This window comes from Triticum aestivum, chromosome 5B (genome assembly GCF_018294505.1).
Source record: "Triticum aestivum cultivar Chinese Spring chromosome 5B, IWGSC CS RefSeq v2.1, whole genome shotgun sequence".
In the NCBI taxonomy this organism is placed as follows: domain Eukaryota; kingdom Viridiplantae; phylum Streptophyta; class Magnoliopsida; order Poales; family Poaceae; genus Triticum; species Triticum aestivum.
In genome coordinates this window covers 54,875,827-54,901,793 of record NC_057807.1, presented here as the reverse complement: position 1 = coordinate 54,901,793, position 25,967 = coordinate 54,875,827, and the positions used below count along the sequence as shown (strand labels likewise).

At 44.5% G+C, this 25,967-nt stretch overlaps 1 protein-coding gene across 1 annotated transcript; it reads right to left on the bottom strand.

Moving 5' to 3' along the window:
- Nucleotides 1-19,310: 19,310 nt before the first annotated feature.
- LOC123110361 (pectinesterase) lies at nt 19,311-24,337 on the bottom strand. The gene is made up of 2 exons (XM_044530856.1): nt 23,252-24,337; nt 19,311-20,253 (listed from the first exon to the last, which is right to left on the bottom strand). The coding sequence occupies exons 1-2, from the start codon at nt 24,270-24,272 to the stop codon at nt 19,562-19,564; spliced, it is 1,713 nt and encodes a 570-aa protein (XP_044386791.1). The 5' UTR covers nt 24,273-24,337; the 3' UTR covers nt 19,311-19,561.
- Nucleotides 24,338-25,967: the final 1,630 nt, after the last annotated feature.

Here is a 25,967-nt window from a genome sequence, read left to right as displayed (position 1 = left end):
TACAGAGATAAATAACATTTTGAGCGGCATACTTTCATTGTCAACATAACAACCATGAGATGGCGATATCTTCCATACTACATGCATTATAGGCGGTTCCCAAATAGAATGGTAAATTTTATACTCCCCCACCACCAACAAGCACACTCCACGGCCATCCGAAACAACGGGGTACCATCCATACCAACAACAGTCATGGGGGAGTTTTGTTTTAATTATTTTGATTTGCTTTGATCTTTTTTATCATGGTACTGGGCATCCCAGTTACCAGCCATTTTCTCGTGAATGAGGAGCGGAGTCCACTCCTCTTGAGAATAACCCACATAGCATGGAAGATACAGACTGCCCTAGTTGATACATGAGCTGCTCGAGCACACAAAACAGGGTTTTATTTGAAGGTTTGGAGTTTGGCACATACAAATTTACTTGGAACGGCAGGTAGATACCGCATATAGGAAGGTATGGTGGACTCATGTGGAAAAACTCTAGAGTTTAAGGAATTTGTATGCACAAGCAGTATTCCCGCTTAGTACAGGTGAAGGCTAGCAAAAGACTGGGAAGCGACCAACTGAGAGAGCGACAACAGTCATGAACATGCATTAAAATTAATTTACACCAGGTGCAAGCATGAGTAGGATATAATCCACCATGAACATAAATATCATGAAGGCTATGTTGATTTTGTTTCAACTACATGCATGAACATGTGCCAAGTCGAGTCACTCAATTCATTCAAAGGAGGATACCATCTCATCATACCACATCACAATCATTTTAATAGCATGTTGGCACGCAAGGTAAACCATTATAACTCATAGCTACTTAAGCATGGCATAAGCAACTATAATCTCTAAATGTCATTGCAAATATGTCTACTTCATAATAAGCTGAATCAGGAACGATGAACTCATCATATTTACAAAAACAAGAGAGGTCGAGTTCATACCAGCTTTTCTCATCTCAATCAGTCCATCATATATCATCATCATTGCCTTTCACTTGCATGATTGAACGGTGTGTATAATAATAATAGTGTACGTGCACTAGACTAAGCTGGAATCTGCAAGCATTCATTTCAAGAAAGAAGACAAATTAGTATGGTCTCTAAATTAAATCATCAATCATGCATATGAGAACCACTAAACATTTTCAATATGGTCTTCTACTCTTGACCCCCAAAGGAAAGGAAAGAAATAAAACTATTTACACGGGAGAGCTCCCAACAAGTAAAAGAAGAACGAGAAATCTTTTTGGGTTTTCTTTTTAATTACTACTACTACATCATGGGAATTAAACTAACTAATTTTTTTTGGTTTTCTTTAGAGTTTATCAAACACACAAGAAGAAAACTAGAAAAAGAATTTAAACTAGCATGGATAGTACAATGAAAGAGTATGAGCACCGACAACTACAATAATGTATGAACATGAATGTAAAGTCGGTGGGAGATGCATACTCCCCCAAGCTTAGGCTTTTGTCCTAAGTTGGTCTATGCCCATTGTGACGCCTAGATATTCAAGCTACAGTGAACCTCTACTAATGATGCCACGTCACCTCGATTACTGTTGCTAATCTCACGTTAGTTCGAAACCGGTTCGAATTCAAATCCAAAATCAAACAAACAATAAAAGTTTTTAAATTTTAAAACTAAAATGTTCGGAGAGAACCAAATATCGCATAGGTAATTATGGTGGAGAAACGACACTTTTATAAAATGCTTAAATACTCTAAGATGAATAAAACAGTAGCAAAAACTATTATTTAAATACTTCTAAATAATAATTAATTACAAAACTATTTTACTTTGGGTAGAAAAATTTAATTTGGCAGTGGCATAATTGGTGACATCCATTTAGGTGCTACTTTGGTATATGGTTAACGCTAGGATAAACAACAACTAAAAGAAACAGAAAAGAAATAAAACAGACAAAAGGAAAACGAAAAGGTTAAAGAAAAGGAAAAGGGGACATTGTGCACTAGCCCTAGTGCACAGTGCCGGCCCATCTGGCCTAGCTGGCCCAACCCCGGGCCATCCCTTCCCTCCCCCTGTTCACCGTCGCGGTGGACGCCGCACCCGCGTCCATGACGCGGATGGCCACACGTTGGCCATCCTGCGGCCGTCCCCGTCGCCCCCATCGACCTACAAGGACACCCATGCCCTGGTTGAACCCTAGCTGCCCTTTAGATCCCCCTCTCTTTGCCCCTTTCCCACACGCCCGAGCTCGTCAGCGCTGCCGTCGCCATACCGCCGCCGTAGGCGCGGCCACTAGCCTCCCGGCACCATCGGAGAATGCCCAGGAGCTCCACCAGCATGCCCTGCTTCCCCTACGCGGATCAACTCGAGCTCGGAGCAACCACCTCGACCGGATGGACGCCTTCTTCTTCCTCGGTCGTCGCCGCTGCTCTTCATCGATCCGTCGCCTCTGCAGCTCCTAAGCCACCAACGGGCCTCTGTGTGCCTCCGCGGTGAGCTCCTCGTCCGATTCCCCCTCTTCTCCGGCTCGATCCATTCCATTTGTGGCTGTCCCGTGAGCTTTGTCCACCATGGCAAAAGTTCAGTGTTCGCGTACATGCATGCTGCCGCTCCTCTGAAACTGATGCGTGTTGCTGATGCGTTCTACCGTTGCCTGCCGCTGCTCGCGCCGTCACGCCGTGCCCGCGCTCGCTGGCCTCTAGCCACGACCGGTTGCGCCCGGCTGCGCGTACGCGCGTGCCCGCACCCACTGCCGCCCGGCGCCTGCTCACAACCGCCGCGCCCGCAAGCACCCGGCCTCTGCTACTCTGTTGCTGCCGTTGTAATGCTGCTAGTTACTGTAGCTGATGTGAGCTAGCTTTTCTAATTCTACATTGTTTAACCCTCTGAACAGCCCCTAAACATCGACTAAATGACTTTTAACAGGAGCAAAAATATTATGGGAAGGTAGTATACTTGACAAGGCTCAAATGTTTTCGTTGGACCTAATCCGTTAGATGCCTGGATTAAATCATACGAAAATCACAAAGTTCAATGTTCTGTTAATAGAAAAGCCGAAAACGGCTTTAATTTCATAGCTACTTTAGAGCTGTTGATGATCAAGCAAATGCACTCTAACAGAGATGCAAGTGCTACTATCTTGTAGATCATAGAAAAATGCTCAAAATTGGTATAAAGCACAAAAACAGAGGATGTACAGAACAATAGTTGTAGCATTTTGAAAACAGCAAAGTGATGTTTAAAACTGACGAAATCTCAGACTTAGTAGAATTTCAGGGATTTTTAGGATATTGCTTAAAGCTTTGAAAATCAATAGAAAATAATTTGAGCTTGAATGAAAAAGTTTTATACATGAAAGTTGCTCAGAACGACGAGACGAATCCGGATACGCAACCCGTTCGTCCGCCACACACCCCTATCATATCAAACTCGCAACTTTCCCCCTCCGGCTCCTCTGCCCGAAAACACGAAACACCGAGGATACTTTCCCGGATGTTTTTCCCCCTTCACCGGTATCACCTAATACTGCGTGAGGCCACACCTAACACCGCCGTTTGCTTTGTCACGCATCGTCATGCTTATGTTGCATTGTATTTATTGTTTCTTCCCCCTCTTCTCTTCGGTATACTACGAGGCCGATGCTGCTGCTGGTACCCCGATCGACTACGGTGTTGACGACCCCTCCTTCTTGTCTGAGCAACCAGGCAAGCCCCCCCCCCTTGATCACCAGATATCGCCTATTCTTCTCTATACTGCTTGCATTAGAGTAATGTAGCATGTTACTGCTTTCAGTTAATCCTATACTGCTGCATAGCCTGTCCTTGCTACTACTGTTGTTACCTTTACCTGCTATCCTACTGCTTAGTATAGGATGCTAGTGTTCCATTAGTGGCCCTACACTCTTGTCCGTCTGCCATGCTATACTACTGGGCTGTGATCACTTCGGGAGGTGATCACGGGCAAATACTATATACTTTACACTATTACATTACATGTGATACTGTTCGGAGATGGGGGCTGAAAGGACAGGTGGCTCCATCCCGGTAGAGGTGGGCCTGGGTTCTCGACGGCCCCCGACTGTTACTTTGTGGCGGAGCGACAGGGCAGGTTGAGACCGCCTAGGAGAGAGGTGGGCCTGGCCCTGTTCGGCGTCTGTGGATACTTAACACGTTTAACGAGATCTTGGTATTTGATTTGAGTCTGGCCATTTGGTCTATACGCACTAACCATCTACGCGGGAGTAGTTATGGGTATCCCGGCGTCGTGGTATCAGCCGAAGCCTTCTTGACGTCAGCGACGGAGCGGCGCGTGCCGGATTGGACCGCGTAACGTGACTTCCTTTGTAATGGAGGTTGCTAGGTCTTCTTACGGCCGCCCTCGCAACGTGTAGGTGTGCAATGGGCGATGGGCCCAGACCCCTGCGCGCATAGGATTTAGACCGGCGGGCTGACCTCTCTGTTGTGCCTAGGTGGGGCTGCGACGTGTTGATCTCCCGAGGCCGGGCATGACCCAGGAAAGTGTGTCCGGCCAAATGGGATCGAGCGTGTTGGGTTATGTGGTGCACCCCTGCAGGGAAGTTAATCTATTCGAATAGCCGTGATCTTCGGTAACAGGACGACTTGGAGTTGTACCTTGACCTTATGACAACTAGAACCGGATACTTAATAAAACACACCCTTCCAAGTGCCAGATACAACCCGGTGATCGCTCTCTAACAGGGCGACGAGGAGAGGATCGCCGGGTAGGATTATGCTATGCGATGCTACTTGGAGGACTTCAATCTACTCTCTTCTACATGCTGCAAGACGAAGGCTGCCAGAACCGTAGTCTTCGATAGGAATAGCTATCCCCCTCTTATTCTGGCATTCTGCAGTTCAATCCACTGATATGGCCTCCTTACACATATACCCATGCATATGTAGTGTAGCTCCTTGCTTGCGAGTACTTTGGATGAGTACTCACGGTTGCTTTCTCCCCCCTTTTCCCCCTTTCCTTTCTTTCTAGTTGTCGCAACCAGATGCTAGAGTCCAGGAGCCAGACGCCACCGTTGACGACGACTCCTACTACGCTGGAGGTGCCTACTACTACGTGCATCCCGCTGATGACGACCAGGAGTAGTTTAGGAGGATCCCAGGTAGGAGGCATGCGCCTCTTTCGATCTGTATCCCAGTTTGTGCTAGCCTTCTTAAGGCAAACTTGTTTAACTTATGTCTGTACATAGATATTGTTGCTTCCGCTGACTTGTCTATGATCAAGCACTTGTATTCGAGCCCTCGAGGCCCCTGGCTTGTATTATGATGCTTGTATGATTTTTTTTTTTAGAGTTGTGTTGTGATATCTTCCCGTGAGTCCCTGATCTTGATCGTACACGTTTGCGTGTATGATTAGTGTATGATTAAATCGGGGGTGTCACAAGTTGGTATCAGAGCCGACTGCCTGTAGAAATCCCCCTTTCCAACTCCTTGGCCGAAGTTGAGTCTAGTCATTGCAAAACTTTTACTAACTTGGATGTGTGCCTTACGGGCCCACGTCGCCATTGTGGTATTAGGATCTTTTATTCCTCGACCTATACTCTGGGACTCTGATCTCTCTTCTATTCGGGTTAAATGATTTTTGCTAAATCTAACATTAGGATCTCGTTATCACTTTCACCCGGAGAGCCCCTTATTAATGATGATCGTCTGCGGCACGTGAAGACCCTGAAGATACTCTCCGCTGTTAACCCGAGAACTTATGTTCATCGCATTTGCAATTCCCCTTCCACCATCAACCCTTATGGATAACTACTTGCAGTTGTTATTCTTACATTCATCCCCAGTTGGTCTTGTTATTACCAGATACCTCGAAACACTCGTCGTTGTTTCGATAATCCTTTGAGCTTACCGCCTTGCTGTTCTTTGTCACCTGAATACCCCTATGGATAATTCTCGCACTTACCGAGTATCCGCTCATCCCCCAGTTGTTGATGTGTTTCACAATGGTCTTCGAAATACTATTCGATCCTCCAAAAATCCTTAGTAGCTTATTGCTCTGTCATACTTGTCTACTTGCATGGTGGATGCTTTCCATATGTCTGGCAATATTCGTTAGTATCCTTAGGCATCGTCATTTTGATCCTTTTGATTCAACATGAGTGCGAATGCACGCAATCATCAGTTGATCCTTTTAAATTATCTTTCCAGCTCAGACGTCATTTTAAACATGAGCTGGTTCTCAACCAATCCAAATGCCGTCGATAGTACCCCTAAGGCTATTCAACTTATCCACCCCTAATCAGAACATTGCTTTTGTTCCCTTAATTTGGAAATCATAATTCCTTTGCATTTGAGCTCTGGATTAGTCAGTTGTTTCTATAATCCAATGCCCTTGCATTATTACTTCCTCTGATTGTGTGCCGATGCTCACATCAGCTCTGTTATGGACCGACAGATCCTTTAATGGATTTTATCCGACATTGTCCTTCATATTCAATAACTTTGTGAGCCTTCCCTTGGATACATAATGCCTTTGGTAAATTGTATCATCTACTTTCTCAACCTTGCTCTACTTTCGAGCTTGTGAGATTTACTCTTGAAACTTGTGGTATATGTTTCTAAGAAGCCCCTATGGGTTGAACCTATGCCTTCCTTAATATGTGTGAACTCGAAAGATTTCACGGGTAATACTTATCTGGTATTGTACCAGGTAAAATGTTCAACAACTAATGTCATTTTTGAAATACGAGAGGTGAATGGAAGGTTATGCATTGAGGAAGTGGGAGTCGACCTTGAACCTTTGTGTTCATGCCCATGGACATGATGTAGATCCTACCATGGGAGCTTCTTGCGATAATAGCTATTTCCTTGATATAATATCCTTTGGTATCGGAGAATTGATCTTTTGCAATCGTGGTTCCGGCCATGTTCTCCTTTTAAAATACCATTTCTTGGACAAGTTGAAGTACTTGTCTTCTGCAGATCATTGCACCTGTCCAACCTTTACTTTGCTCTACCGTTGAGTATTAAGCTCTGGTATCTCAAGAATATCATGGAACTGCATAACTTATTATGAGTTCTTCAAGTATTATTCCTCACTGATTCCAATTTCCTCGGGTTCTGGGTTGTTAGACACTCAAGGACATTGATAAGTGAATCAATTTCGCACTCCGATTCAATAAAGTAATCTTTGTTGATTATGAGTTTAATAACCCTTCAAGTCATTCCTAGCCTGATCGGCTATATCATTACCATGTTAAATTTTAGTTGTGCTACCCGGTCCTTCTTCCCGTAGCACAATTATTTGATGATGAGCTAAGCTTACATTGATCTTCCTCATCATATCATTTCTCCTTGGACAATAAGCTTGGTTTCGAGTTTGTGTCGTACCCTTGGTTCCAATAACCTTTCGCTTCACCATTCATTTGACTTGATGTCATCGTCGATCGATTACATCTTGAAATCTCTCGACAAAGTGTGTCGTGATCATCATCAATCTTATGAGCTCTTCCAGGATATCAAATGAGTTCATGATGAGAAATACCGTCCTTGCCCTCGATGATCTGCGTTATCATCGACCTTTATTGCCTTCCCACCAACACAAGCTTGTTCGTGTTTGGTGTTATACCTTGAGTTCCTTGCTATCCAGTAATTGTTCTTCTTTACCTTGGAACATTAACATCTCTTATATCCTCAATGTTGTGAGAATTTCACCACCTCTTAAGAATTCTTGGTATGGTGATACTTCTCACCATCACCATTCTTCTTGGGTCCTCGTGTTGATTCCAACCAGGGTACCAACAAGTGAGCGATGCTGTTTGGATTCCGCCCTTCTAGCAACCATATTGCTTTGAAGTTAATGGTCGACCGTTCATTCTTAGACTATTAATTATTGAATCACCATTCCAATGTTGGTCGTGCAACCCAGCCCATATTTCGGGTGCACCTTTCAACCAATGTTTAATTGTGTATGTTTTCCTCGAGCATACATCATTATACCATTTGATCTGACAAATGCTATCTCCTTGTTCACATAATTGTGGAAATCCACCTTTTTGGAAATCTCAAGGATTGTTACTGACTCCATCAGCTACCCCGTCATCCTCTCTTTGGTTTAAATGATGAACTCTTGAATTGAAACTTGCTTCCATAGTACATTCCCCAATAATCTTACAATGTCGTCTCGTCAATTTGTTTTGCACCTTTTCTTCTCGGGCATCCTGAGTCTGAGGTATCCTGACACCAATCAGATCTGAATCTCGGTCAGATATGATGGTGGGAACATATTTCCAAGAGTTATAACGTTGGTCTTTCTGTGACCCGATAAGGTGATATCATGCCTAGCACACCTGACCGGAGGACCTATTGTTATAATTTTCCTTTTAGCAATGCTATCCATTCTTCCATGAGGAAATTGTAAGACTTATTCTACAAGTTGTTCCTGATGGATCCTTCGAGTATCCAAAGTCTGATCTTTACCCAGTGACCACGTCAAATGCTATCTCGAAGCATGTCTGTGATACTCTGATTTTCAACAAGAACATTTGAAGCCCAATGCTAAATTTTTCTTGCTCAATTATCCAAACACCGTTGTATGGGTAATGTCATGAAATTTCTCTCCCCTACTTAAGGAGTTTTCTACATAATATCCTGTCATGGATATCATGCTCTGCTTGTCCTTGGGAAGGATATACCCCTGATATACGTGTTTAAGCACATTTTCCTTCCCGTTGTTTTGTTCAAACTTTCTCGTAAACTACTTAATCGAGCAGTGGTAATCCCCTGCTTAGGTAAACACCTCGGTGTACCTTCCTGTCTGGTGTGACCCTGTTACTTTTGTTGATGACATTCCGGTAACCACCGATGGACGAGAACTTTGCCTACTGGTCCGCCTCGTTCAACGAGCAGGAAAATGGTTCTCTTCGTCCCTCGCCCTTGGTATCGATGTTGTTGTTGAAATAACTTACAGGCTATCCTCTGACATGTCTTGCTTACATGATCGTGCGAGACATTATCACCCTTCCTACTTTTAACCCACATGGTGGGCCCATAACCCACAGTTCCACCAGGATCGAAACCTGACTCTCCTGTACACCCTCATGTTTCCAAAGTTATTCCTCGCGCGTGGACTCGTATGAAATTCATGAGCCACCTACCGATGAGATCATCAATTCTGGTATCAGACGCAATACTTATTCTCATTGCTCTGAACCCCTTTCACCTTCTGATTAGGCATCAAACGCTTGCCTATCCATTTGAAACTTCTCATGGTACCTCCTTACTTTGCTCTCGATATTTTCTTAAGTTTCAATTCGAGAGTTACTTCTCGCCACCTTCCTAATGTTATCTATCGGATAAGCAACCGCGCAGAGTTCCGTTCTTTCGAGTTACCCCTTATCATTTTACGTAAGTACGATGGAGTTCCCAAAGAAATGATGACAACTTCGTCCCAACGCACAGAAGTAGAGGAAAGGAGGGATAAACATCATGGAGCAAACTCTTAGAGAAGGGCATCCAAGACCAAGGAGATTCGTCAGAATTTCGTAACTAGATCTTCCCCCTTGCTCCACCTCTTAAATCTCGGGAAGAGATTTCTTGTAGTGGAGGAGAATTGTGACGCCCGGATATTCAAGCTACAGTGAACCTCTACTAATGATGCCATGTCACCTCGATTACTGTTGCTAATCTCACGCTAGTTCGAAACCGGTTCAAATTCAAATCATTTTTTTTGGAGGAAGAAGAAGTGTGTGGGTGCAGGAATAAGTGGAGAGGAGCCACCATGGGCCCACGAGACAGGGGGCGCGCCCTCCACCCTCGTGGCCAGGTGCTTGCCCCCCCCTGCAGTGTTCTCAGTGCCTAAAATCCTTGAATATTCCATAAAAAATCATACTAAATTTGCAGGGCATTTGGAGCACTTTTATTTTCAGGATATTTTTTTTATTGCATGGATAATTCAGAAAATAGACAAAATATTTTATTTCTACTTTATTTATTCTAAGTAACAGAAGTAAAGAGAGGGTACAGAAGGTTGTGCCTTCTAGTTTCATCCATCTCATGATCATCAAAATGAATCCACTAACAAGGTTGATCAAGTCGTGTTAACAAACTCATTCCGAATCGCATGAAACCGGAGAAATTTTGAAGTCACACTAGGTTACCTCAACAGGGATATGAACATCCCCAATAATAAGAATATCATACTTTTTCTTTGAAGTAGGAATAAGAAATTCAAAACCTCCAAATATAACTGATGGAATTTTCCCAACAGAATTTATGCTGTGAACTTGAGGTTGTTTCCTCGGAAAATGTATCATGTGCTCATTTCCATTAACATGAAAGGTGAAATTGCCTTTGTTGCAATCAATAACAGCACCTGCAGTGTTTAAAAACGGTCTACCAAGGATAATCGACATATTGTCGTCCTCAGAAATATCAAGAATGACAAAGTCTATTAAGATAGTAACATTCGCAACAACGACAGGCACATCCTCACAAATGCCGACAAGTATGGCAGTTGATTTATCAGCCATTTGCAAGGATATCTCAGTAGGTGTCAACTTACTTAATTCAAGTCTACGGTATAAGGAAAGAGGCATAACACTAACACCGACTCCTAAATCACATAAGGCAGTTTTAACATAATTTCTTTTGATGGAGCATGGTATAGTGGGTACTCCGGGATCACCAAGTTTCTTAGGTATTCCACCCTTAAAGGTATAGTTGGCAAGCATGGTGGAAATCTCAGCTTCAGGTATTTTTCTTTTATTTGTAATGATATCTTTCATGTATTAGCATAAGGGTTTGTTTTAAGCATATCGGTTAAGCGCATGCATAAGAAAATAGGTCTAATCATTTTAGCAAAGCACTCAAAATCCTCATCATCTTTTTTCTTGGATGGCTTAGAAGGAAAAGGCATGGGTTTCTGAACCCATGGTTCTCTTTTTCAACCATGCTTCCTAGCAACAAAGTCTCTCTTATCATAACGTTGATTCTTTGATTGTGGGTTATCAAGATCAACAGCAGGTTCAATCTCTACATCATTATTATTGCTAGATTGAGCATCAACATGAACATCATTATTAACATTATCACTAGGTTCATATTCATCACCTAATTGTGTTTCAGCATCAGAGACAGAAATATCATTAGGATTCTCAGGTGTTTCTACATTAGATTCACTAGAAGCATGCAAAGTCCTATAATCTTTCTTTTTCTTCTTCTTAGAAGAACTAGGAGCATCTAGATTATTATTTTGAGAATCTTGTTCAATTCTCTTAGGGTGGCCTTCAGGATACAAAGGTTCCTGAGTCATTTTACCAGTTCTAGTAGCCACTCTAACAGCAAAATCATGTTTATTATTTAATTCATCTAGCAATTCGTTCTGAGCCTTAAGTACTTGTTCAGCTTGAGTGGTGACCATAGAAACATGTTTACTAGTGAGTTTAAGTTCACCCTTAACTCTAGACATATAATCACTCAAGCATCCAATCATATAAGCATTATTCTTCAATTGTCTACTAACATAATCATTGAAATTTGCTTGTTTATCCATAAATCATCAAATTCATCTAAGCATTGGCTAGCAAATTTAGTAGACGGGATTTCAACTTTATCATATCTATAGAGAGAATTTACCTCTACTACCTGTGTCGGGTTATCAAGACAATGTGTTTCTTCAGTAGGCGGTATATTAAGACCATGTATTTCTTCAATAGGAGGTAAACTCTTAACATCTTCAGCTTTAATACCTTTTTCTTTCATTGATTTCTTTGCCTCTTGCATATCTTTAGGACTGAGAAATAGAACACTTCTCTTCTTCGGAGTAGGTTTAGGAATAGGCTCAGGAGTTGGCTCAATTGGTTCAGGAATTGCCTCAGGAATTGGCTCAGGAAGAGTCCAATTATTTTCATTTGTCAACATATTGTTCAATAACAATTCAGCTTGGTCGACTGTTCTTTCCCTGAAAACACAACCAGCACAACTATCCAAGTAGTCCTTGGAAGCATCGGTTAGTCCATTATAAAAGATATCAAGTATTTCATTTTTCTTAAGAGGGTGATTAGGCAAAGCGTTAAGTAATCGGAGAAGCCTCCCCCAAGCTTGTGGGAGACTCTCTTCTTCAATTTGCACAAGATTATATATTTCCCACAAGGCAACTTGTTTCTTATGAGCAGGGAAATATTTAGAAGAGAAGTAATAAATCATATCTTGGGGACTACGCACACAACCAGGATCAAGAGAATTAAACCAAGTGTTAGCATCACCCTTTACTGAGAACAGAAATATCTTAAGGATATAATAATAGCGAGACTTCTCATCATTAGTAAATAGGGTGGCTATATCATTCAACTTGGTAAGATGTGCCACAACAGTTTCAGATTCATTGCCATAAAAAGGATCAGATTCAACTAAAGTAATTATCTCAGGATCAACAGAGAATTCATAATCCTTATCAGTAACACGGATAGGTGAAGTAGAAAAAGCAGGGTCAGGTTTCATTCTAGCATTAAGGGATTGCTGCTTCCATTTGGCTAATAACTTCTTAAGATCATATCTATCATTGCAAGCAAAAATAGCTCTAGCAGCTTATTCATCCATAACATAACCCTCAGGAACAACAGGCAGTTCATATTTAGGGGGGGAACCTTCATCATCACTATCTTAAATATACTTAGTTTCAATAATTTCATTCTCCCTAGCCCTAGTAAGTTGTTTATCAAGAAATTCACCTACTGGCACAATAGTATCAAGCATAGAAGTAGTTTCATCATAAGTATCATGCATAGCATAAGTGGCATCATCAATAACATGCGACATATCAGAATTAATAGCAGTAGCAGGTTTAGGTGTCGCAAGCTTACTCATAAAAGAAGGAGAATCAAGTGCAGAGCTAGATGGCAGTTCCTTACCTCCCCTCGTAGTTGAGGGAAAAATCTTAGTTCTTGCGTCTTTCAAGTTCTTCATAGTGATCAGCAGATATAGATCCCAAGTGACTCAAAGAATAGAGCTATGCTCCCCAACAACGGCGCCAGAAATTAGTCTTGATAACCCACAAGTGCAGGGGATCGCAACAGCTTTCGAGGGTAGAGTATTCAACCCAAATTTATTGATTCGACACAAGGGGATCCAAAGAATATTCTTAAGTATTAGCAGTTGAGTTGTCAATTCAACCACACCTGGATAACTTAGTATCTGTAGCAAAGTATTTAGTAGCAAAGTAGTATGATAGTAATGGTAACAGTGGCAAAAGTAACGATAGCAGTTTTGTAGTAATTGTAACAGTAGCAACGATAAAGTAAATAAGCGAAGCACAATATGTGAAAAGCTCGTAGGCATTGGATCAATGATAGATAATTATGTCGGATGCGATTCCTCATGTAATAGTTATAACATACGGTGACACAGAACTAGCTCCAGTTCATCAATGTAATGTAGGCATGTATTCCAAATATAGTCATATGTGCTTATGGAAAAGAACTTGCATGACATCTTTTGTCCTACGCTCCCGTGGTAGCAGGGTCCTAATGGAAACTAAGGGATATTAAGGCCTCCTTCTAATAGAGAACCGGACCAAAGCATTAGCACTTAGTGAATACATGAACTCCTCAAACTACGGTCATCACCGAGAAGTATCCCGATTATTGTCACTTCGGGGTTGTCGGATCATAACACATAATAGGTGACTATAGACTTGCAAGATAGGATTAAGAACTCACATATATTCATGAAAACATAATAGGTTCAGATCTGAAATCATGGCACTCGGGCCCTAGTGACAAGCATTAAGCATAGCAAAGTCATAGCAACATCAATCTCAGAACATAGTGGATACTAGGGATCAAACCCTAACAAAACTAACTTGATTACATGGTAAATCTCATCCAACCCATCACCGTCCAGCAAGCCTACGATGGAATTACTCACGCACGGCGGTGAGCATCATGAAATTGGTGATGGAGGATGGTTGATGATGACGACAGCGATGAATCCCCCTCTCCGGAGCCTCGAACGGACTCTAGATCAGCCCTCCTGAGAGGTTTTAGGGCTTGGCGGCGGCTCCGTACCGTAAAACGCGATGAAACTTCCTCTCTGATTTTTTTCTCCTCGAAACGGAATATATGGAGTTGGAGTTGAGGTCGGTGGAGCATCAGGGGGCCCACGAGACAGGGGGCGCGCCCAGGGGGAGGGGGCGCGCCCCCCACCCTCGTGGATAGGGTGTGTGCCCCCTAGCCTTCATCTTTTGCGGTATTTCTTATATTTTCCAAAAGTTATCTCCGTGGATTTTCAGGTCATTCCAAGAACTTCTGTTTCTGCACAAAAATAACACCATGGCAGTTCTGCTAAAAACAGCGTCAGTCCGGGTTAGTTCCATCCAAATCATGCAAATTAGGGTCCAAAACAAGGGCAAAAGTGTTTGGAAAAGTAGATACGTTGGAGACGTATCAATGTGTCATTCTTACCATTATGCGTTATCTGCATCTTCAGCCACACTTTCTTCTAACTCACCGCAGCTGCTCCAACAAGGGAAGCATACACCAGAAGGGAGCTATAGTCCCCACTCAATAGTTCCCTGCATCGAATACGCGTGCCCGACATGGACAGCCACAACAACTACAGGGCCATCGACAAGTTAGCACATGATGCTCACTCCTATGGATGGCGGACAGATAGGTTCTATCATCATCTTACTTGTGTACAACATTTATGACTTTGTTATTCATCTAAGTATGGAAAATAGATTATCACATTTCACTGTATATTCATGATGATCTCTTATGGGTCTTGTTCAAGAGTTAACACTTTCCAAAGTTCAGCTAAGTTACTTGTTCTTTAGGTAATGTTGTTCCATAGTTACCATCCATCAGCCAATGTTATCCCACAGGCTGGTGATTATAGAATTATACCACTTCTAGTATTACTCTTTAATACTTTTGTGTCCCATCTAGTTAATCTCGAGTACAAACGATACATATTTTGTAGCTTTCATCTGTGTTCTCCCTTTAGTTTTTGAGACCTGTTGCTGCTAGTTAACCCCAGTCCTACTATTTATGTCGTCTCCTACCGGCACTCATTACATAAATCTAACTACTAGTTGTCTTCCATGCATGTCAGATATAATTGCACACATAGATATATCCACAAGAACCTCATGGGGCAATGTAAAGGCCAATAAACTTGATCTCAATGATACCTAATATGATGGAACATGTAAAGGCAGTTCTTCAGAAGACTTGCAGAAAGATGATGAATCCTCTTCACCCACAAGGTCCTTGCTCTAACTTGGCCCGTGAAATGGGTACAACATGCATATAATGTCCTGGAGTATATCTACTATGTTGCAATGCCATGTGCTTAGCATGCTGATCATGCATGTAAATATGTCATGCCTTCCTGTTTTTCAATACCTATTCCATTCATGATAACATGTTTTCAAATTCAAGTACTGTCATTCTACTCTATCGCAATGCCATCTTCTTAATTTGGACATCATGCTCTTGAATATCTTATGCATTGTTATTCATCAGTATGTACTTCATTTGTCTACCATACCATGTTTTTACATTCAAGTGTTGTTCTAGTGCTCTGTTGCAATGCCATCTTAGTTTCCCAATCATACACGTGTATGTTACCTTAGTTTTTTCTGTACGTATTCCGCTAGCATACATTTTACATTCAACTAATGTTTTTTTATTGTGTCGTCCTGTCGTATCCCTAGCTCTTACACCATACTCCCTCCGTCCAGTTACTAAATTTTTTCACCATGCTGTTCTTAAAAGAAGAAAGAGGAATACTATTGTTTCCATAAAAGATGAGAATGACAACATCCACTTTAATCCTCAAGACATTGCGAATACTTTTGTGAACTATTTTAAATACATATTTGCTTCTCCTAATGTGAATGTTGGTAGGCCTTTTCTTGCATCCAGTCTTCCTCTTGACTGCCAAGATTACACCTATAGTGTTCCGGACAAGGAGGAAATTCTTAACACTCTCAAGGACATGAAGCTATAAACGCCTCTCCGGGGCCTGATGGTTTCAATGTTGAATTCTATATTGCTACCTGGAGTTGGATTGGTGATGATGTCATTGCTATGGTGAGAAATTTTTACCAGACAGGTATAATGCCAGCACATATTAGTGATACTCACATTGCTCTTATTCCTAAGAAATTGGTCTCAAAAATCCCTTCTGTCTATCGACCTATCAGCCTTTGCAATGTCGTTTATAAGATCATTTCCAAAACCTTGGCCAACAGATTGAAGCCTCACCTTCCTGACTATATTGATCCTTCCCAACAAGCCTTCATTGAGGGTAGACGCATATCCAATAATATCATCTTAGCCTAAGAGATCACTCACACTTTTGCCCTTAAATCTTGGAAACAACAAGCGTTCTTGCTTAAAATTGACTTGGACAGGGCTTTTGATCACCTTGAATGGAACTTCATAGTCTCTGCTCTTTCTCTCAAAGGGTTGCATGGTCATTTTATAAACTTGGTTTACGCTTGCATCTCTTCCCCAAGTTTCTCTGTCATTATCAATGTCAACCTTTCGCCAACTTTCGTAGTAACAGAGATATAAGACAAGGATGTCCTTTATCGCCTTATCTTTTTGTCCTTGCTATTAATGAACTTTCTTTAAGCTTACATGATGCTATGGTCCAGAATTGCTTGTTCGGGATCTCTCTTGGTCCAGACTGTCCTCCTATTCACTCAATGCTTTTTGCTGATGATTTGTTGGTCTATGGCAATGCTACGGTGCAGGACGCTAACCAGATGGCCAATCTCATCAACCGTTTCTGCTGTCTTTCCAGGCAGACTCCAAACTGGGACAAGTCTTTTCTTTTGTTTAGCGCCAACGTTTCCCAACCTTTAGCTCAACAAATCACTCATATATTCCATGTTCCTCTTGTTGATGGTGCATCTACTCATCTTGGCCACCCATTAATCCTCCCATCTAATGATCATGCTTCCGCTTATAACTTTGTTTTTGATAAATTTAAGAATAAGCTTCCCACTTACAAGGCAGATAAACTATCACATGCCGCCAGACTTGAGCTTATCACTTCTGTGTTTGCATCCATCCCTATCTACTATATGTCCAACATACTTTTTTCTAAAAAAATCCTTACAAAGCTCACTGTTGTCATTCATAATTTTTGGTGGGTAGGAGTCAGAGAGGAGGCTGGTTCAAAAGCTTTATTCGTAAGGGCCTGGAAAGACATTTGCACACCTAAAAAGGAGGGGGGTTGGGTATCAAAAACATGCTTGCAATGAATCAGGGGTTGCTGCTTTCGGCTGCTTGGAGATTGGCTGATAATCCTGATAGTCACATCTATCAAGTACTCCGTGCTAAATATTTTCCAGGTTCTTCCATTTGAAGAGCAAATTCCAACATCCCAAAATCTGCTTTCTAGGCATCCATTCTCAAAGTCATGACTATGCTCAAAGCCCACTCCTTTTATCAAATTTCCCAAGGGAATGTTTATGTTTGGAGTTCCCCCTAGTGCTTCGACTATTATTGCTACTCCTGTTCTTCTTGATTATTGCAGAGACATTCTTTGTTGGGACTTAACCCCTTCAGGAAAATGCAAATTCAAGAGCACATACAAGCTTTGTTTACAACAAATTCACACTGTGCAGGACAATCAACCAAGACATGTATACCCAGCTATTCAGTCTATTCTTCAATAGGTATGGAAGCAAAAATTGGTGGCCCCTCGGGTCCAAACTTTTGCTTGGAGACTTCTCAGGGGAGCTCTTCCATCAGGTGCCAAAGCTGGTAGATTTTCTGTTCACATTAGTACATTATGTGCTAGATGTAATATTGAAGAGGATGATATGCATCTCTTTTTTCTTTGTTCTTTTGTAAAGGCTGCTTGGTTTGCTCATCCATGGTACATCAGATCTGAGTTTTTAGCTGCAAATCATACTTCTGTTGCAGATATCATTATTGCCCTTTCTACCTCTAATTATCTGCATCCCACTATTCCTAATATTTTTACATGCATGTGATGCTTGTGGAAAGCTAGAAATGATGTTCTTTTTTGTAGGAAGTTTTCACTACCTCATCAAGTGCAACATGCAGCACTAGTTATCTCTTCTCTGCAGGTTTTTCATGAACAAAAATTGCAGGAAGTCAATCCTTCCTCTCCTACTCTTGATACAGGTTCTGAACAAATGGGACAGCCTCTTCAAGGGTCGACTATAAAATCTGATGCGGTAATTTCAAGCACAAAAGTTTATTCTGATGCTTCATGGAAGAACAAAAACATTCCAGGAAGAAGTGATTTTTAAGCTACAGGAATTGGAATTTTCATTTTTGTTCCTAAAGATGACTTTGACACACAAATCATGATACAAGCTTCTGCTAACTCTACACATTCCCCTCTTGTAGCTGAAGCCTTGGCCCTTCAATTTGCTGCCAAGGAGGATTGCAGGTTACAACTCCACAAAGTGTCATTCCTGACAGACAATCTTTCTTTGGCAAAGATGGTGGTTTCCAGGAATATTAAGGATAACTCTATTGCTTGGAGATGTCGACCTCAAATAAGTAGTTTCCTGCAGGACTCTTCTACTGAACTTGATGCTATCTATCACATTCCCAGGAATATCAATAGCATTGCTCACAACTGTGCTCATCGGGTTCTCAATTCAAGAATAGAACCTGTTTTAGTTGTACAAATTCAGCTCATTCTCCTTGTCCTTCTATGCTTTCTCTTCAAAACTTTCAGGTTGAAGGATTTGTAATACACGCTGTATTTTACAAATGAGTTGAATGAAATTTGGCGCCTGAATGCGCCTTCCTTGTGTTCAAAAGAAAAAAAAAACACTGCAAAGTAATAAGCTATAACCGAGCGCGGCAAAGCGCGCCTGTTCTTCTAGTGTCTGTGTTGTCTTAATAATTGTCAGTGATGTGTTCCATCACAAGCGGACGTAAAAATTAGCCATGATGTTGTCCTGATTGGGGCAAACGTATAGTGCAGCCAGAACCACAAGAGATATGTGCCGTTAAAGATGTTGCAAAGAAATTTAAATACAAGAGCATCTCTAGCCCAAGCACCTTTTTCCAATAAAAAATTGATATTAAAAGAGTTGTGCCAACAAATGCTAACCAACCTGTAGTTGGATGGTTAGGTGGACAGTGTTATCCCAGCCCAATAGGGTTCAAGTCTCATGATACGCTAGATCATTCTTTCATAGGTGCTCATATGGACAGGGTTTGCATGTGTGCGTCCGTGGAGTGAATGTATACTCGTATATATGAGCGTTTACATCTATATTGTGTTAAAAACCCTTCTTAACCCGAGTCCCAATGCGCCAAAAAAGTATTGTGAAGCCCCAATAAAATAGCCCAGTAATATACATTTTTGGATATATTATTTCTTAGATAGCACAATAGTATACATTTATACTTAAACTAAAATAAACAGAATGGTGACATTTCCCGTACAATTGCCCGAGGCACCTGGCTAGTTAACCAGACCACATAAACAATAACCAAACACAAAAGCCACAAATTATAGTGGTGAAAAAAATGCCACAAAACTAATGGAAGAATCAGGCAGGTGTCTCTCCACTGGGGTATTCAATGTTTTTGATAGATTTGGTTGGTCACAACCCGCCGGAGAACGGGATGGATGTGCCGGCGAGCCAGACGTCACCGTCGATGAAGGACCCCACCGTGAAAGTGCTGGCCTCGGACGCGCTAATGATGCCGCGGTACCCCTTCCACGCCACCCGGGCGGATGTGCCCGCGCCGGGCCCCGTGTTCTGGTACTCGGCGTAGTAGAGTGTGTCGAGCGCGAAGGTGCCGTCCCACGCGAGCCATCCGGCAGGGTCGACGACGCTGTCGAGCTCCGACTGCATGAAAACGGTGCGCGAGTACTGCTTCCACGGCCGGCCCAGATAAGTCTTGAAGCTCGACTGCACCGCGGCGAGGTCGGAGGCGGCAGCCACCTTGCACTTCTGGATGGAGATACCGGTATTCTGGTTGGGGTCGGTCCGGCCCTGCGCCGTGTAGATGTTGCTCTGGTTGGGGAGGGGCCGACGGGCGTAGAGGTTGCAGCTCTGGAGCACGGCGGCGGAGTTGCCGAAGACGAAGTCGATGGTGCCGTAGATGTCGCACTCGCGGAAGAACTGTCGGAGGGAGTGCACGTAGAGGGTGTCTTGGTAGCCCACGAAGCTGCACCGGTAGAAGGCCGAGAGGTCGGCGCCGACGCGGAGCGCCACCGCCTGGTGCTTGGATGGGCCTGCCGCGTTCTCGATGGTCAGGTCGCGGGCCAGGAAGTTGTTACCCACCACAGCTGCATCATTACAAAGCACAACATGAATTTTCAATGAAATGTATTGCAAAGGAGTCTTGAGAAAAATTTTCTACCTATGGATAAATAAATAAATATGTGAAAAAAATCTTATGAACTCTAATCCTTGAGAAATCATTTGAAAAACCTTTTGAATCAAATATTATATGCTTATATCTTATGAGTGACACGTAGGATAGTGGCGCAGCTTGGCCCAAATAGTTGGGCGGGCCGACTGAAGAAAATAAGTACTAGGCTTGTTTTCTCGTGGCCAAAAAGAAGGTATACAAAAGAAAAAGAAAATCATGAGTTGGACGGACCACGGCCCATTCGACCTTGTTGTAGCTCCACCACTAACGTGAGATAAATTTAATCTAAAAATGAATAAATTATGATGTGGAGCAAAGGAAAACCATAAGAAAAAGCTTCCTCTGTCCTAGTTAAGAGATGATCACTTAGCAATAATATCTCTGGCCACATATTTAGGCTTCCCGTTGTAACTTTATTTTTACTGTCTGCTCCTATTCACGTGACCGTTGAAGATAAGACTGACCGTCGTACATGATTGAACGGTTACGCTATTACATGACTGAAAGTTTCCACTAGGTGCAAAACCAACAACGCATGAACAGACCGTCTCTTTCCTCAGCTTAATTGGGTTTTGGGCCACCCATCCACGTTCACGTCCGGCCAGAACGGGCGAATAGGATGGATGAACCGACGGTAGCTGCATGGAGAGCGTCGCCTCACATGCACATGCATGTCATGCAGCATGTGACCACGCGCAACGCAACAATCACGGCGAGGCCCGCCCGGCCGCCCGTGTGGTCACCGCGGCGCTCGTCCTACCCTGTTGTTCCACTTCCACCGACGACAGGGACAAATCGACACCGACTTCCGCGCGCCTCTCATCTCTGTAGTGTGCAGTGTGCAGTGTGCAGTGTGCGTTGCAGATCGGAACAAAGGGAACAGCAGCAGCTTGAATTCGTGGCGCTGATCGGAAACGTACGTATGATTAATATATCCTTGGCTTGGCGGGGTACGTTTGGAACAGTCGCAGGGGCGTGCGTTTGCCGGCTGCTGCTGTTAGTTGGATTCGATCCTCTTCTGCTCTTGTCCTTGACTCCGTGTTGCCTTTGCTGCAGCCTGCTAACAAGCAGTAGTAATCACGGGCGCGTCCGGTTAACAGGATGCTTGGTTTCTTTTTTCTTTTTTTTTTGCGGAAAACAGGATGCTTGGTTTCTGAGGCGTCACTTTCTTCTTGTTATGACGAGATAAGATGCCACGCTTTTTGGCTGATTGTTTGGCATAGTTTTTCTGTGCCGGATCATTTTAGGGGCTACCGATCGATGGGTCACCTAAAAAAAGCCATAGACGCTTGATGGAGCTCTTACTTTGCAGAAAACCTCGACAGCGCTTCACTCTTTCGATGATGTGTGTGGGTCATGTGGGTTGCCATAGCCGGGGTACCTTATATCATATATGGCCGTGCTCGTAACTATTTTCGTTGGGTTTTTTGTAAATTAACCGGACAACTCTCTTCACATAATGAATCCAAGCCCCAAGGGACACAACTTCAAAAGGAACATAAATAGCGAGGGGCACATATACGGGGCCCGTTTATATGGCATAATACCCCATTATGCGCGGTTGATTGGTTGGAGGTAGTTGCGGCATTGCAGTCCATTTGTACAAGCAGCCATGTGCCAGCAATAATACGTACGTACTGGCCAGACAGCTAGTGAGATAGTACTAGCACTGGATAGATGCATGGACGGATAGATTTCCGTCACAGTACGTACATGATTGAATTCCTGAATCTGTGGTGATGTACCTAGCGGAGCGGGGGATGTGGACTCGCAGTTTTGCACGACTTGTGTCCTCCGGTATGCATGGCCACTCCGTGTAGTGTGTACACAGAGCACGTTTTAGTTCCAGGTCCCCTACCGCCGCTACCGGCCTACCGCTGATGTACAGCCACGACGTACCACCGAAATGAGACCGATCGAGACCAAGCATCGCGCATGCTCCGTTTGTTCCGCGCTTCACTTGGCGGTAATAACTCTACTCGTGTAGTGCCCTAGTGGTGGTCTTGGCACTGCCCAGTGCGCGGTGCGCGCGGAAGCTACCGCGTGGGCCTGTGGGATGTGGCTTAATTGTGGTCGTAGTAGAGTAGCTAGTAGTGTGCCCTGCACTGACTGCATGCAAGCACCGACGCGACGCATACAAGGAGGAGGCAAGTTATGGTTCCACCGACATCGATCACGGACGCACTGTACGCACATCAATGCCACTAAATAGTCACTTGGAGCTAGCTAGCTAGTTAGAGGTGAGGTGGGACGACGACGGTGCAGGCCCAGCTAGCTTTGATCTTATCTACCGACCCAGCAGTCATTGCCGGCCGCGTGCGCACAGGTGTGCGGCATGCCGCCGCCTGATCTGCAACGCACGGGTCGCATTCGCATGCATGGCCACTAGCTAGTACAGTAGCTACAGGAAGAGTGCATGCATGCACGCGCTTTCGCCATGCACTGCCAATGGTGAAGGCATCTACTATCTCTCTCACCGGATCTCAGCTTAAAAGCTACGTAGCACATTCGATCGTCGGAACGCCATTATCGACAGACTATTGCCGGCGTAACAGTGTGTCCGTTCGACGCTGCACCACTATACAGGACCGGCCGGACCGGACCACGTGCGGTGCAGTTGGTGTTCGTAAATTCCCACAGCGGCTGCCCAGCATTTAGCTACGTTACGTACGCTAGCTCTCGGATAGATAAACATGACTTGACATGCATGGGACCGGCCGGGACTGAATAATGGATCGATCTGTACACCACGCGCTTCTCTCTCTGCTAGCAAGTGCACACGGATGAGTTTGTCGTTGACGCCACCCAGACTAGCAAGTGTAACCCGCTTTGATTTACTCGATCTACTAGTACTGTATTCTAGTAGCAAGCAGTATTTAGTCATTCGCGAAAGTGCAATGTACACTACTTACCGACTGTGGCGGAGCGGAAGGTGGTGGAGCCGTCGACGACGTTGAGGCTGGCCTTGATCACCGTCTTTCCCATGCCGTCGCCGATGAACATGAGGTTCTTGTGGCTCTTCCCCACCTCCACATTCTCCATGTACGCCCCGGCCTTGATGTAGATCACGTACCTGCTCTGCGAGTTGGTAGGCGCCGCGGCCACCGCGGCCGACACCGTCGTGAACCCCCCGCTCCCGTCCTTGGCCACCACCGCGTTCGCCGTGATGCCCGACGCCGGCGCCTGCAGCAGCCGCCGGTCCCCGGGCCTCACCCACCGCGGGAAGCCGCCCTTCACCACCTGCCCGTACCCCGTGAACGGCTGCCGCGCGACGCTCTCTGTTTCCTCCGTCGACGGTGAAGGATTTGAACCGCCAGCCCCGGCACCGGGCATCTTCTTGGCCATGGCCAGCGAGTTGCTGACCATCCGGGCGATGTGGCGGATGCCGGGCTCCATGTAGCGCCGCACCTCGCCGCCCTTCTGGTACGAGAAGCCCTCCAGGCAGGTCTGCTGGTTGGTGATGGCCGCCGAGAGCACCGTCATGGCGTGGTCCATGGTCGGCCGCCTGGCCGCGGACGGCGACTGCAGGTCGGCCGTGGTGGCCACCAGCTCGTCCATGGTGGTCTCCAGGAGCTCCATGCAGTCCGTGACGGCGAGGTGGTCGCGCGCGGTGAGGGGCCTCCCCCGGAGGTAGGCGGAGCAGTTGGCGGACATGGTGGTCACCTCGGTCTCGGTGCGGTTGACGGCCGCGCAGATGACGTCCGGGAGCGGCTTCTTGTGGAGGTCCGGGATGTCGGCGAGCGTCGACAGGCACAGCTCCGGGTACAGCGTGCCGTCGCAGTGCGCCGCCGCGGCCGCCTCCGCGGAGGGGTAGAAGGGGGCCGTGCCGGAGGAGACATCGTCGGCTGTGGCTGCGGCGGCGAGCAGTGTGAGGGTGACTGCGAGGAGGACGAGGAGAGGCCTTGGTTTCCCGTGGTAGTACAAGGGTGACATTGTGATGTGGACGACACGACTCGACTGCCAAAGACCGAGTGTGAGACTGAGTGATAGATGGACGTGGCTAGTGCCTATATGTACTTGTGGAAGGCCAGAATCTTTGGTAGAGTTTGAAGGGAGCTGGCTGCATTGGATGCTCCTAGCCGTTGGATCAAGAAAACCATCCCTGATGATCAAGGCGTCGCACAGTTGATGAATTAACACGACATTCCGCTACTAGTAGTAGTATCGATAATTGTTCCATTGTTGGCCATTGATTGATTTCCTTACAAGATGACACGGACATTCTATTAGTACTCCCTACCAAACTTACTGTACGAGTTTTTGATGTCATATTATAATTTTTTTTATAAGTACTCCATTTGTATCAAAATTTAAGGCGTTTGATACTCAATTTGAAAGCCGCGAAAAAAAAAAGATACTCCATTTGTATCAAAAGCGTATTCGATTTTGATGTAGAAGGAGTAGATGTTACATTATGCATTACTAGGGGCATCTTTAGCAAATCCCCTAAACTCTATATTTGGGGAGCAAATGTGTGTTTTATGGAGTTAAGCATTAGCTAGCACATCCCCTAAAGCATATAATCCCTAAAAAGATATAGCTTTTCACTCCCTAAAAAGCAGCCGCACCAACCAAATGTAGTCAGGACGCGGGGCTGCTGAGTATATTTGCTCGGCTGCCGTACCCACCTCGTTTCGTCCACTCGACCCTCGCCGTCGTCGCCACAATCGGTGTCATCGACTCCTCGCTGGCGGGATCAACCGGCAATACCATCTCGCAGCCCCGCCGGTCTCACACGCAGATTCCATGGAGTCGAGGCTGTCAGAATCGTCAGTTTCGTCGCAGGTGAGCCCGCCATCACTACAGCTCCGCAAGGTCGCCGCCGAAGTCGAATTCCTTCATGAATCGGAGCGCCCGGCTGCGGAGATGTCGTAGGAAGGTTCAACCCAAGCCAATGTCGGCGGACGCTGTTGATCCACAGAAGAAGCCGGTCGTTGCGGTCACCGCCGCTGCCTTCATTCCTGGCATTGTTCATCGCATCTTCACTCATGAACCACGTGCACAGGCACCTATGTTGTATCGGTAGTCTCCTCTGCCGCCTTGGGGCCCAAGCTGAAGCTTCGTCGTCAGACATCGTCGCTACGGCCACCGCCGCACAGAAGGTGTTTGTCAAGACCCCCATGTACATTTTTTTCTTCATATTTCATCAAAAAAAACATCCATTGCATTTCTCCATGTTTAGATGAGCGGTTGTGGGAGATGATTTTCGACGATTCTTCGTTGGATGAGGAAGAAGATGATTATTTTGAGTTTGCAGGTGTCGTGGTTGCAACGGAGGAGGATTTCAAGAGCTCGCGACGTGATTTCTCGGTTAGGTTGATGGTTTCTTCTTCGACACTATGTCATAGGTCATGATGGTCTTGTCAGAGATTACTTTTCGCCGGATGAAGTTTATTCTCTATGCTATTTTCTGCGCCGATCATGATGCATCGGTCTCTCCTCAACACCATTGCAAAGGATGTGGAGAGACATGATCCATCGTTTGGCATGCATACTTTGATATGTCTCGCCTCACAATGGTATCAATGTCCTCCAGCGAGCTCCTCTTTTTGCAATGTGTATTGTTGGTGTTGGGGAACATAGTATTTCAAAAAAAATCCTACGATCACGCAAGATCTATCTAGGAGA